The sequence below is a fragment of the Cricetulus griseus genome, chromosome 3 (assembly GCF_003668045.3).
Source record: "Cricetulus griseus strain 17A/GY chromosome 3, alternate assembly CriGri-PICRH-1.0, whole genome shotgun sequence".
In the NCBI taxonomy this organism is placed as follows: domain Eukaryota; kingdom Metazoa; phylum Chordata; class Mammalia; order Rodentia; family Cricetidae; genus Cricetulus; species Cricetulus griseus.
Window position 1 is genome coordinate 48,369,214 of NC_048596.1, and position 15,393 is coordinate 48,384,606.

At 40.9% G+C, this 15,393-nt stretch overlaps 1 protein-coding gene across 1 annotated transcript; it reads left to right on the forward strand.

The window, feature by feature from the left end:
* The first annotated feature begins 810 nt into the window (after positions 1–810).
* Positions 811–1,748, forward strand: LOC100758795 (olfactory receptor 5AN1). Its single transcript, XM_027406809.1, is given in 2 exon segments — positions 811–946; positions 949–1,748. Coding segments are annotated over 2 exon segments (936 nt in total).
* Positions 1,749–15,393: the final 13,645 nt, after the last annotated feature.

The window sequence follows — 15,393 nt, forward strand, 5'->3', positions numbered from 1 at the left end:
GTCAGCCATGACTGTCGCTGAAAACATTTGAGGATTTTTGTTGTTATCATTTTTATTGATCAAGTCAAAATAAGTATCTTAGCTTCTTTGGACAGTTTAACAGAGGGCTCGAACATTGCGAGCACTCTAAACTCTCAACACCTCACCACAACTCATGACATTTTTCAAGAAGCAACATACACTACCATTGAGATGATCTTGGGGACATGAAATAGTGAGGTATACTCTCCTCCTTCAGAGTATTTTCCTGTGAAGTCTGCTGAGGAAGACTCTGTACATGGTTCCACTCCACCAAAACACAGCAGAATTGTAAGTTATAGTATTTTCCAGTTTGGAGATGTAAATATACTTATAAAGACCTTTAGAAATTATCATAAATATGCTAAATTATTTCACTTTCTTTGTCAGAAGGGTAGAATTTTCTTTTCCTTTTATTTGAGACAAAGTCTCACCATGTAGTATTAACTGGCCTGGAGCTAGACTCACGAAGATTTGCCTGCCTTTGCCTCCCCAGTGCTGGGATTTAAGGCATGAGCCACCATATCCAGTTCTAGTCTTCTTATTTTTTTAATTTTTTGAAAATTTCACACAGTGTGCTTTGATCATATGCTTCCCTACCTCCTCCCAGAGTCTTCTTGACAATTTGAGAAGAAAGACTGGGATCTTTCCACAGGTCAATGAAGTATTTCTTCATTTTCAGGGATTATAAGAGACAAAGACAGATGGTGTGGAAATAGTAATTACTATAGTTTCACCTTGGTCAACTACGTACTTTCTTGTCTCTTTTCTGATCTTAGGAACACTAAGGAAATGAGTCCAAGGGGAAACAGCACCAATATCACCCAGTTCATCCTCCTGGGATTCTCAGATTTCCCCCAAATCATAGCACTGCTCTTTGTTATATTCCTGCTCATCTACATTACAACTCTGACCTGGAACCTGTCCCTCATGTTTTAATAAGGATGGATTCCCACCTCCACACTCCCATGTATTTCTTCCTCTGTAACCTGTCCATCATAGACCTTTGCTATGTTACCTGCACGGTCCCAAAGATGCTCTCAAACTTTTTCCTTGAAAAGCAAGCTATCAGCTTTGTGGGCTGCATTATTCAGAATTTCATCTTTTCCACCATAGGGCTAAGTGAATCTTGTCTCATGACAGCCATGGCCTATGACAGGTATGCTGCCATTTGTAACCCACTGCTGTATTCATCAATCATGTCACCCACTCTTTGTGTTCTGATGGTGCTGGCATCCTATATGTCTGGGCTCACTGCTTCTTTACTTCAGTTGTTTGCTTTACTTCGTCTCCATTTCTGTGGACCTAATGTCATCAGGCACTTCTTCTGTGACATGCCCCAGTTGTTAGTTCTGTCATGTACAGACACTTTCTTTGTACAAGTCCTGACTGCCATATTAACAATGATCTTTGGGTTTGTAAATGTGCTAGTTATCATGATATCCTATGGCTATATTGTCTTGTCCATCGTGAAGATCACTTCATCTAAAGGCAGGCTCAAGGCATTAAACACGTGTGCTTCTCACCTGACAGCTGTTTCCCTATTCTATACCTCCAGTATCTTCGTCTATTTGAGTTCAAGTTCTGGTGGCTCCTCCAGCTTAGACAGATTTGCATCTGTCTTCTACACTGTGGTGATTCCCATGTTAAACCCTTTGATATACAGTTTGAGGAACAAGGAAATCAAAGAGTCCATGAAGAGATTGCAGAAAAAGGCAATGTGTAGCTAAGGACACGAAATCTGGCATTTTCAACATATTATGTCCTGTCATAGTCACTGTTGCCCATAATATTATGTATGTGGCTAGAACACTACAAAATTCATGAGACTTTGTAGGAAGAAGTTTTACTTTGAAACAGACAATATGCCTGTGTGAATCAATTGATTTGATGCTATGGCAACACAGCATCTTTAAGACACATAGGGCCATAGCTTCTATGTTACACAATGGCCATCATTCATTGTCCTATACATAGGCATTTGAGATGCATCAAGTTTACAAACTTTTTGTACAAGACTGAAGATTGCTAACTCATAGGACTGTGCCCACAGAGAAAATTCCCACACCAGGGATCCAAAACCTTGTGCCACTAGTATCATGACATCGTGTTCTAAAGACAAGATCAGACCATAGGCTGTTCTGAACAGGTGAGGACTTCCTATTTGGAAGAAATAGAGCTGTACAATGGAATATATATATAAGCTGCCTTCTTTCTAAGGAAATTATTGCTAAGAACTAGTAACTAGGGGATCATATACTTGTATCCATCAACCATAGCCTAAGAGAAAAGGAAGTGGTTTTAATCATGGAGACTGGTGGCAAGAAAGTGCCATTTACTTAGTATCTCAATGGCTTGTATCTGGCATCTAGAAAAGTCATGGCCAATAACCATATCTGAGCAACCTGAGGGACCCTGCCATTTCTACTGTCCTACACTAAAGCCAGACAGTTTGCCCTGATTTGGCATAGACAACTGGATCAAACAATCAAAATTATTTTAATATTTCCAGCATCTGGTCAAGTTTGCTCTAAGAAGACACATGTGTCTTCATTGCACTAATGGTCACCAAATAATATTACAGATATTAGCTTCACCTGAAATACTAGCACATTCATGTGTGTGGTCAACATTCTCCATCCTAATGTTCTATGGTTCTGGGGTTGATTCTAGTAGAATAATAAAAACTAGACTGATGAGGTGGTTCAGTGGGTAAAGCTACTTGCCACCAAATGTGACAACTTGAGTTCTATACCAGGGTCCTAAAAAGTGACAGAACATAATAAACACTGAATATTGGCATCTGACATATAGCCATGTGTCATGACACTCCAGAGGCATGAATGAGCTTGTATACACGATTATTAATTACTGAAAATTGGACAAGTGTACTGCTCACCTCTTATGTAATCACCCACACAAAGGAGTAATCATTTGTACTTTACTAACCTATGTTCATATAGCTGATTGGATCCCCTGATGTAAAACTGAGCAGGGGGAGCCATCCTGCTTGCACAACCAATGCTCTCTACACCCTCGTGCATGATCTATGCACAACCTTCCTGAGCTCCCGGGGTCTCACCTTTGCAGACATAAATCGACTGTTTATATCAGAGCTTCACCTCTTCCATTCCCCTCCCAACGCTGGCAAGGCTCCTGTGTAGTATGGCTGGCTCGATGGCCCCTCTTCCCACAAGCACAGGAATAGCCACAGCAGTCACTCACAATCATGGCTTGGAGCCTTTGCAAGCTGGGTGTGGAAGCATCTCTCTTCAGAGCTGCCAGGCCAGATGGTTGGCTGGCATTGTCTAGCTGGAAGACAGGCAGACCACAGACTTTTATGGGCCACATTCTAGAAGCAAAACAGCAGCCAAGTTCTGAAATAAAACTATGATGTTAGACTTTGCTTCAGGGCCTGCACACATAGGAAAGTCAACACGCATAAAGACTGGTTTGGTGGTATATGGCAGGGTAGTGTTTGTTCTACTAAAACTTCTGTCTTACAAATCAGCAATCTGGATGCTTTTTATCTTATGCAATCTTGAAGAAGAAAGCTTGATCCACATGATGCAGAAAAAGGAAAGCCATACACTGACTCTCAATTCATTTCTGATAGCTGTGAGCTGAGGAAGGGGCTTGCAGGGCCCATCTGACCCCTGACCTTGACCCTCAGACTGCAATGCAAGCATCAGTGAGACTCCATCTGGGCTGGGCTGCTGCTGCTGAGATGTATGTTGTGAGCCTAACCAAGAAGACTCAGCTTCTGAGAAGCCTTGCACCACTGGCCTGCTCTCCTGTCACCTCATGTATCCTGTGACAGATGCCACTGACCACTGGGCATGTTCTTTGTGTACCTGCCACCTATTTCCCTTCTAGTTCCTGCTTTTGTTACAAGACAAAGTCGGTGTTCTTTCTGCATTTAACATTTTTGGTGTTGGTGGATTTACATCTTGGGAGGCTCTAGAATTGTTTTGTATCACAGATGTCGTCTTTGGTGGTTTTCCAACAGAAGGACATGCATGAGATTTCTACTTCAGCCAGCTAAGTACTTTTATCCTAATTTTGCAAGCATGGGGTGGCTTGACACCAGGCTTCCCAAGAGCTAGGCATGAGATCTTCCTCTGATTTACTCTGCAGGTTGGCCTTCTTAATACCAGCATGCTTTACTTTGACTTCATTGACTTATTTTAGTTAACACCACATTGAATTCGAAGATCATAATTGTGTCTGCTTATGGGAGCCAATGTAATGTTTGATTTATGTATTATTCAGTGTGAAACAATGATGTTTTAGTTGCCGTTCTATTACTGTGAAGAGAATTGATAACCAAGACAACTCTTATAAAAGAAAGCATTTAATTGGGGGCTTTCTTACAGTTTTAAAGTGTTAGCCCATAGTCATCAGGGTAGGGAGCAGACAGGCATGGTGTTAGAACAATAGTTGAGAGTGTAATACCTGATCTGCAGGCAGATAGAGGGAGGGAGGTGGAGAGGGAGAGGGAGAGAGAGAGAGAGAGAGAGAGAGAGAGAGAGAGAGAGAGAGAGACTCACCTCCTCCAACAAGGCCACACTTCCAAATACTTCCCAAATTATGCCTGTAACTGGGAACCAGCTTCAAATATATGAGCTTATGGGGAGTATTCTCATTCAAACTACTATAGATAATGTTAAGGTAATGAACATATCCATTACCCACTTTTTCCTTTAGCATTCTATGTGTGCTGCTTGGTCTGAAAAGGGCCATGATTTAACAACTGGATTCCCAAAATGAGACATTTGAAAGGTGGTGGAATCTTTGACAGGTTGGATCCTAATCAATGGTCACTAGTGGTATACCATGCAAGGGCTTGTGGATGCAGTCTGTCCTTCTCTCTCATCCTGGCTCAAGATGTGAACCGTTTTCTCCAGTGTGCTCCCCACCATTGCCATCCAATGGCCCCATGACAACTCTAAAGCAATTGGACTGTCCTATCTTGCACTATAACATCCAGCACTGTGGCTATGTAACCTTTTGTCTTTATCAGCTAATGGCTTCAGACATCTTATAGACATGGATAACTGACTAATAAGGCATGCATGCTAAAAGGTAAGTTTAACAGTTCCCTTCTCCCAGCTCCAAAGGTGATTTTCCTCAGTCAGAGACCTTAGTAAGATTCAGAGTAAAAAGGGGTAGAGTCTCATATCCATAATATGTCTGTGATGTTACAAATCTGTCTCTTTGGGCTTCTAAAAAGAAAAAAATGGTTTTACAGTACACTCTTGGTCATCTTGTTTTCAGTTACTAATCGCTGGACTTGGTGCTTAGTATCAGAATAGTGCCTAACTCCCCAAATGCACTTAATATTTGTCAAATTGATCATAGTATTTTAATATAAACTTTAGTAATTTGACTCATACAGTCAAAACTACCATGTTACTTATACTCAGAAAATTTCCCAGCATACTCTAAGAAAACATTCAATTAATAATTCCCATGGAAGAAAATCTTTTGGTAGCTCTAAGGCAAATGTGGTTATTGTTCATTATTTAATGATTCAGCATATTTTACTACAACTTATTTTATTGCAAAGTATATATGAAAATTTCATAATGGATCATAGTACTCTGCATGCAAAATTTAAAGAACTCATAAAATAGAGTTGCCTTTGGGATACCTCCCTGCAAGTTATTACCAGGGATGCCCTAAAGCAGCCACAAAAACATAAGCTATTGCCTTTTCCTGTACTACACCACCATAGCACAATAACAAGACTATTGCTAAATATACCTGTAGGCATCTTCACTTACCAGGGCCAAAGTCACCTGATATGGCCATGAGAAATTAAATCAGGCCAGTTGGAGGGTCCCAACCCAACTGAGACTGTGACCACTTTATTGAGAGCAATCAGACTTTTTAATACCTTTATCAGGAGCAAAATATAACAGCAATTGCCAGGATCAATACAGTCGTAGTTGTCAGGATGGAATGAAATTTGCAAACCCTACAGGGTATACAAGATTAATGTCTAAGACCAAATGTCCTGTTAAGTCTTCATGCTTCCTTGACTACTGAGAGAACATACAGAGAAACACAACTCAGCCTGAATGCTTCGCTGCCTGAGGGAGTGCATCAGTCTCTCAGGAATAGGAAGGCACATTGTGCCCCACAAGCCATGGACTCTAGCCTGAAAAAAAAACTATGATGCATGCTCTCGAGGTACCTAGGCCAGGTCAACTCCATGGTTCCCTGCATATTCTACCCATTTTTGTTTCCACCTGAACATCGTGCCTTCTCCACCAAAATAACCTGAATTCCCTTAAACTGTAAGACAAAATAAATCCTTCCCCTAGCATATTGTTTCACTCAAGTATTCTATCACAGCTATAAGAAAAGTAACAACATAGGTAGGTAAGAAAACCCCGAAAGGAGTGATTGTTTCCCAGTGCTTCACCCCAAAAATTAAGGTAGTAGGAACCTGCACAGGGTGGGCAGGGTTGAGAACTGAGCTTTCCACTGAAAATGTAATGCATAAAAAAATGTAACAACTAGATTTCTAGGCCAGTCCTTCCACTCTTTTTGTGTTCACACAGCCTTTCTGACTGCCCATCATCACTCCAGTGAAAGACCAAGATCTACTGTAATCAAGGGAATCAGTCCAGGCTCCATGAGCCCTGGACCATGAATTATATATACCTAGGAGGGAAAACTAAAACAGAAAGATAAGATCATATTTACACAGTGAAGTGTTCGAGCCCATCCTTCTCTCTTCTACTCTATCCCGTTAGCTCTTGGAGCACTTCTTGTTAGGTTAGTGTCTCCAAAGAGACAGGAGGCTCCTATGCAGAGACAAGCCTTCCCAAGATGAAATGACTGGTTATGCCTATAGCAGGATCCCACAGATCAACAACAAGTTCCTGTGGGATCAGTAGGAGAAGCCCAACCAACCACAATCCATGAATATGAATGTCAAGCTTCACGCTTTTATCTTTAAGAAATAGAGTTTTTTAATTTTTTATTATTTTTAATTACTCATATTTACATATCCATCCCCCCATTCCCTCACCCTCCCCTCCTCCCATGTTCTCCACCCAACCCACCCCAAACCACCACCACCCCTGACTCCTCTCCAGGGTAGTGAGGCCCTCTACTAAGGACCTTCAAAGTCTGTCATATTGTTTGGGGGAGGGTCTAGACCCTCCTTGCTGTATCTGGGCTGCAATAGTATCCCTCCATAGGGAATGGGCTCCCAAAGTCCATTTGTGCTCTAGGAATAAAGACTGGCTCTGCTGCCAGAGGAGCCATAGACTGTCTTGGGCTCCTAGCTGGTAGCCACATTCAGAAAGTTTGGTTTGGTCCAATACTGTTTCTCCAGTTTTATGACTAGGATCTCCATTCTTATCAGTAGGTCAGGTCCACTGTTTCTGAAGGTCTCTCCATCCCCGTCTTGGCTCCTTTGCTCAACCCTCCTCCCTCTCCACAGCTGAATTCCAGTTGTATGTTTCAGTGCTTAGCTATGGGTGTCTGTTGTTGCTTTGAACAGCAACTGGATGAAGACTCTCCTTCCTCTCCCTGCCCCCAAGCTCCAATTTGGTCACGGGTTCTTGTTCCCATCCCCTTCTTCAAGGGACTATGCAATCTTCTCTTGGGTTCCTCCTTGTTTCCTAGATCCTCTGGCAGTGTGGAATGTAGGCTAGTGATCCTTTGCTCTATGTCTAATAATCAAAAATGAGTGAGTACATACCATGTTTATCTTTTTGTGATTCGGTTACCTCACTGTGGATAGTTTCTTCTAGTTCCATCCATTTGCCTGTGAACTTCAAGATTCCATTGTTTTTTATCCACTGAGTAGTTCTCCATTGTGTAAATATACCACATTTTCTCTATCCATTCTTCAGTTGAGGGGCATCAAGGTCGTTTCCAGGTTCTGGCTATTACAGACCAATATCCCTCATGAACATCGATGCAAAGATATTCAACAAAATACTGACAAATCAAATCCAAAAACACATCAGAAAAATCATCCACCATGATCAAATTGGCTTTATCCCAGGAATACAGGAATGGTTCAACATATGAAAATCCATCAATGTAATCCACCATATAAACAAACTGATAAAGAAAAACCACATGATTATTTCACTAGATGCTGAAAAAGCCTTTGACAAAATCCAACATCCCTTCATGATAAAGGTCTTGGAGAGATCAGGAATAACAGGAACATACCTAAACATGATAAAAGCAATATACAGCAAACCAACAGCCAACATCAAACTAAACAGAGAGAAACTCAAGGCTATTCCTCTAAAATCAGGAACAAGACAAGGCTGTCCACTCTCTCCATACCTCTTCAATATTGTACTTGAAGTCCTAGCTAGAGCAATAAGACAACAAAAGGAGATCAAGGGGATGCAAATTGGAAAGGAAGAAATCAAACTTTCACTATTTGCAGATGACATGATAGTTTATATAAGTGACCTGAAAAACTCTACCAGGGAACTAATACAGCTGATAAACACCTTCAGCAAAATGGCAAGATATAAGATTAACTCAAAAAATCAGTAGCCCTACTGTATGCAGAGTTTATTTTTTAAGTCACTTTTGGTCTGAGGATTTTGTAGAGTCATGGAAGAGATGGCAGAGGACACAGAGAGAAACTGGAGATGCAAGATGGAAGAAGAAACAAGACAAAGCTGAGTGAGACCAACCAACAGTATGTGACAAACACAACTCAGGTTAGAAGGAGGAAAGCCCATCTCTGTGGTATAACCCTGTACATTACAGCTATAGAGTGGCCCAGAAGCTGGGAGAGAGAGAGAGAGAACGAGAGCATCAGTGGCTGAACAAGCAGCCCGGAAGCCAGGAGAGAGTGTCAGTGGCCAAGTGAGCATCCAGGAAGCATCCATAGCAGCGGCTTCCAGAAACTATCTCAAGAAGTGCCTCTGGGAAAAAAAACACCTGTGTCCCAGCCAATATCCAGTGCCATTCTCTGTACAAGATACCCAGTCACATCAACAACCATTGGAGCCTCAGACCTGCCTGCAAATAGGGGGGTGATCACCAAAGCACTGGCCCCTTCTGCTACTGGATGAGTGAACTCCAGAGCTGTGGCCCTGCCTGTACCTGGAAGAGCAACCACCTGAGCCTTGGGCTCCCCTACACCTGGAGGAGCAATCACTAGAGGCTCTGCCTTATCTGCACCTAGAGGAGTGATCATCACAGCCATAGCCTCCAACTGCACCAGGTGGACAAAGAGAGACCCCCTCCAAGCACAGGCTCTGCCTGTACTGATTGGAGAAAGAGATGGGTAGACAACAGTGTAAAAATACACTCAACAACACAAAGAGCAATCAATATAGCACTACCAGAAACTAGTGGTTCTGCAACAACAGGACCTGAACATACCAACACAGATGAAGCAGAAGAAAACAACCTTTAAAAAACTTTATGAAGATGATTAAGACCCTTAAAGAGGAAATGAAAAATTCCCTTAAAAATGGAGGGAAAGACAAAAACCTGGAAGAAATCAACAAATCCAACTAAGAATCTAGGCAGTAGTGGAGAGGCTGCCTTTGATGCCCTTCCCCTATGATGAGATTGATGACTACCTTGGTTACCATTCCTAGAGACTTCATCCAGTAGCTGATCAAAGCAAAAGCAGACACCCACAGCTAAACAGTGAGCCATACGCCTGGAATCTAGTTGCAGAGAGGGAGGAGGGAGGAGCAAAGGAGCCAAGGCAGTGCTGAAGAAACCTACAGAAACAGTTGATCTGACCTAGTGAGAGTCCGGAGACCCTAGTCGTAAAGCTGAGGAACTAGCATTGGACCAGCCAAGCCCTCGGAATGTGGGTGCCAGCTAGGAGGCCAAGACAGTCTATGGGACCTATAACAGTGGAGCCAGTGTTTATCCCTAGAGCACAAATGGATTTTGGGAGCCCATTCTCTATAGAGGGATACTATTGCCGCCCAGATACAGGAAGAAGGGCCTGGGTCCTCCCCCAAATGATGTGGCAGACTTTGATGATCCCCATGGAAGGCCTCACTATCCCTGTGGAGAGGATGGGGGGTGGGTTGGGGAGTTGGGGAGTATGGGAGAATGGGAGGGTGACCGAATGGGAGGATGGATATGTAAATAAGAGTGCAACAAAATTATAAAAATTTAAAAAAAAAGAAAACCAAGAAAAAGCAATGAAACATGTGAAGAAAATGGTTCAAGACTTAAAAACTGAAATAATAACAATAAAGAAAACACAAACTTAGGGAATTCTAGAAATGGAAAATCTGAGTAAACCATCAGGAACTACAGATGCATGTATAAACAACAGAATGCAAGAGATGGAAAAAAGAATCTTAGGCATTAAAGATATGATAGAGGAAATAGATTCATCTATCAAAGAAAATGTTAAATCCAACAAATTCTTAACAAAAAATATTCAGGAAATCTAGGACACCATAAAAAGATTGAACCTAAGAATAATAGGGATAAAAGAAGGTAAAGAAGTCCAGTGCAAAGGAACAGAAAATATATTCAGCAAAAATTATAGAACAAAATTTCCCCAACCTAAACAAGGACATGCCTATGAAAGTACAAGAAACTTACAGAACACCAAATAGACTAAACCAAAAAAAGTTCCCTCCCCACTTAATAATCAAAATGCTAAACATACAGAATAAAGACAGAATGTTAAGAGCAGCAAAGGAAAAAGGTCAAGTAACATATAAAGGCAGACCTATCAGAATTACACCTGACTTCTCAATGGAAACAATGAAAGCCAGAAGGTCCTGAACAGATGATATGCAAACACTAAGAGACCACGGATGCCAACCTAGTTTACTTTACCCAGAAAGGCTTTCAAACAACATAGATGGAGAAAACAAGATATTCCATGACAAAACCAAATTCAAACAATACTTATTCTCACATCCAGTTCTACAGAAAGGACAAGAAGGGAAACTCCGACCCAAGAAATTTAGCTACCTCTACAAAAAAAAGAAAAAGAAAAAGAAAAAAACAGGCAATAGACAATTCCATACCAGCAAATCCCAAAGAAGAAACACACACACACACACACACAATACCCACAAAAATGGCAAAGACAAAAATAACAGGAACTAGCAATCACTAGTTATTACTATACCTTATTTCAATGGATAAAAGACACAGGCTAACAGGTTGGATACAAAAACAGAATCCATCCTTCTGCGGCATACAAGAAACACACCTCAACTTCAAAGACAGACTTTACCTCAGAGTAAAGAGTTGGGAAAAGATTTTCAATCAGATGGGCCTAACAAACAAGTGGGTGTAGTTATGCTAATATCTAACAAAATAGACTTCAAGCTAAAAGCAATCAAAAAAGGACATTTCAAATTCATCACACAGGAAAAAAACTATCAGAATAAAGTCTCAATTCTAAAGATCTATTCCCCAAACACAAGGACACCCACATTTTTTCTTTTTATTTTTTATTTAATTAGAAACAAGCTTCTTTTACATGTCAGTCCCAGTTCCCTCTCCCTCCTTTCCTCCCCTGCCCCCCTCCAACCCCCTATCCCAACCCCTTTCTGCTCCCTAGGGAGGGTGAGGCATTCCATGGGGGATCTTCAAAGTCTGTCATATCATTGGGAGCAGGGCCTAGACCCTCCCCCATGTGTCTAGGCTGAGAGTGTATCCCTCTATGTTGAGTGGGCTCCCAAAGTCCATTTGTGTACTAGGGATAAATACTGATCCACTACCAGAGGCCCCGTAGTTTACCCAGACCTCCAAACTGACCTCCTCATTCAGGGGGTCTGGAACAGTCTTATGCTGGTATCCCAGCTATTAGTCTGGGGTCCAAGAGCTCCCCTTTGTTGAGGTCAACTGTTTCCGGGGGTTTCTCCAGCCTGGTCTTGACCCCTTTGCTCATCACTCCTCCATCTCTGCAACTGGATTACAGAGTTCAGCTCAGTATTTAACTGTGGAGACCCACATTTCTAAAAGAAACATTACTAACACTTAAATCACACATTAAGTCCCACACACTAATAGTGGAAGATTTCAATACCCCACTTTCACCACTGGACAGGTCTACCAGACAAGAAACTTAACGGAGAAATAAATGAACTAACAGATGTTATGGCTCAAATGGGCTTAACAGACATCTATAGATCATTCCACACAAACACAGAAGAACATACCTTCTCAGCACCCCATAGAACCTTCTCTAAAATTGACCACATACTGGATAACAAAGCAAACTTCAACAGATACAAAAAAATTGGAATAACCCCCTGTATCTTATCAGATCACCATGTTTTAAAGTCAGAATTCAACAACAATACTGAATGTAGAAAGCCCACAAACTCATGGAAATTGAATAATGCTCAACTGAATCACCACTGGATCAAAAAAGAAATAAGAAAGAAATTAAAGACTTCCTAAAATTCAATGAAAATGATTGCACAACATACCCAAACTTATGGAACATAATAAAAGCAGTGTGAAGAGAAAAGTTCTTAACACTAAATGCCTACATAAAGAAGCTGGAGAATAGTCACACCAGCAATTAACAGCAAACCTCTAGAACAAAAAGCAGCAAACTTACCCAGGAGCAGTAGATGACAAGAAATAATCAAATTGAGGGCTGAAATCAATAAAATAGAAGCAAAGAAAACCATGCAAAGAATCAATGAAACAAAGAGTTGGTTCTTTTAAAAAAAACAGCAAGATAAGCAAACCTTCATCAAAACTAACTGAAAGGGAGAGAAAGAATATCCAAAATAACAAAATCAGAAATGAAAAGGGGACATAACAAAGGACATTAAGGAAATCCAGAGAATCATAAGGTCATACTTAAAAAAAAAAAAAGTACTCCACAAAATTGGAAACTTTAAAGAAAATGGACAATTTTCTGGATAAGTACCTCATACCAAAATTAAATCAAGACCAGATAAACAAATTAAATAGACCTATAACACTTATGGAAATAGAAACAGTTATCAAAAGTCTCCCAACCAAAATAAATGCCCAAGGCTTGATGGTTTCAGCACAGAATTCTACCTGAATTTCAAAGAAGAGCTAATACTAATACTCCTCAAATTGTTCCACACAATAGAAGCAGAAGGGACATTGTCAAACTCTTTTTATAAGGCCACAATCACCCAAACCACACAAAGACACCTACAACTGATAAACAGCTTCAGTAATGTGGCAGGATACAAGATTAACTCAAAAAAAGTTTGGTAGCCCTACTAAAAAATTTGGTAGCCCTACTAAATACAGACGATAAATGGCCTGAGAAAGAAATCATAGAAGCATCATCCTTCACAATAGCCACAAACAACATAAAATATCTTGTGGTAATGCTAACCAAAAAAAGTGAAAGACCTGTACGGTAAGAACTTTGAATCTTTAAAGAAAGAAATTAAAGAAAATACCAGAAAATGGAAAGATTTCCCGTGCTCTTGGATAGGTAGAATCAACAGAGCAATACTCAACTTTATATAGATAGGCAAAGCAACCCTGTGCAATAAAAGAACTTCCGGAGGCATCACCATTCTGGACTTCAAACTCTACTATAGAGTTATAGTAATGAAAACAGCTTGGTATTGGCACAAAAACAGACAGGTAGTCCAGTGGGATCTAATTGAAAGCCCTTATATTAATCCACACACCTATGAACACCTGATTTTGACAAAGAAGCTAAACATATACAATGGAAAAAAGAAAGCATGTTCAACAAATGGTGCTGGCATGACTGGATGCTGATATGTAGATGATTGCAGATAGATCCATATCTATCACCATGCACAAAACTTAAGTCCAAATGGATCAAAGACCTCAACATAAATCCAGCCACAATAAACCTCCTAGAAGAGAAAATGGGAGCTACCCTTAAATGAATTGGTACAGGAGAATACTTCCTGAACCTAACACTAGTAGCACAGACATTGAGATCTACAATTAATAAATGGGACCTCCTGAAAAATGAGAAGCTACTGTAAGGCAAAGGACACAGTCAACAAGACAAAATGGCAGCCCACAGAATGGGAAAAGATCTTCAACAACCCCACATCTGACAGAGGGTTGACTTCCAAAATATACAAAGAACTCAAGAAGCTAGTCACCAAAACAACAAATAATCCAATTAAAAAGTGGGGTACAGAACTAAGTAGAGAATTCTCAATAGACAAATATAAGATGGCAGAAATACACTTAAGAAATTGTTCAACATCCTTAGCCATCAGGAAAATGCAAATCAAAACAACTCTGAGATACCATCTTTTTTTTTTTTTTTGGTTTTTCAAGACAGGGTTTCTCTTTGTAGCTTTGGAGCCTATCCTGGCACTCGCTCTGGAGACCAGGCTGGCCTCTAACTCACAGAGATCCGCCAGCCTCTGCCTCCCGAGTGCTGGGATTAAAGGTGTGTGCCACCACCACCCAGCCTGAGATACCATCTTACACCTGTCAGAATGGCTGAAATCAAAAACACCAGTGACAATCTATGCTTGAGAGGATGTGGAGAAAGAGGAACACTCCTCCACTCCTGGTGGGAGTGCAAACTCGTACAGCCACTTTGGAAATCTGTATGGAGATTCCTCAGGAAAATTGTAATCAGTCTACCACAAGATCCAGCAATTCCACTCTTAGACATATACCCAAAAGATGCACATTCATATAACAAAGACATCTGTTCAACGATGTTCACAGCAGCACTATTTGTAATAGCCAGAACCTGAAAGCAACCTAGGTGCCCCTCAACTGAAGAATGGATAGAGAAAATGTGTTACATTTACACAATGGAGTACTACTCAGAGGAAAAAAACAATGAAATCTTAAAATCCACAGGCAAAGGATGGAACTAAAAGAAACCACCCTGAGTGAGGTAACCCAGTCACAGAAAGACAAACATGGTATGTACTCGCTCATATATGGATATTTTACATAAAGCAAAGGATTACCAGCTTACAAACCACAATTGCAGAGAAGCTAAGAAACAAGGAGGACTCTAAGAGAGACATACATAGTCCTCTGGAGAAGGGGAAATGGACAAGAAATCCTGAGAAAATTGGGAGCATAAGGGATGGGGGAGGGAGGTAGGAGAAAGAGGAGGGGAGAGGAGAACATGAAGAATCAGGAAGACTGAGTTGGGGGATGAATAGAGGTGAACAAGAAAAGAGATACCTTAATACAGGGAGCCAATATAGGCTTTAAAGAGAAATCTGGCACTAGGGAAATATCCAAAAATCTACAAGGATGACCCCAACTAAGAATCTAAGCAATAGGGGAGGGGCTACCTTGAATGCACTTCCCCTGTAATGAGACTGATGACTACCTTAAATGCCATCCTAGAGCCTTCATCCAGTAGCTGATGGAAGCAGAAGCAGAGATCCACAACTAAACACTAAGCCGCACTCC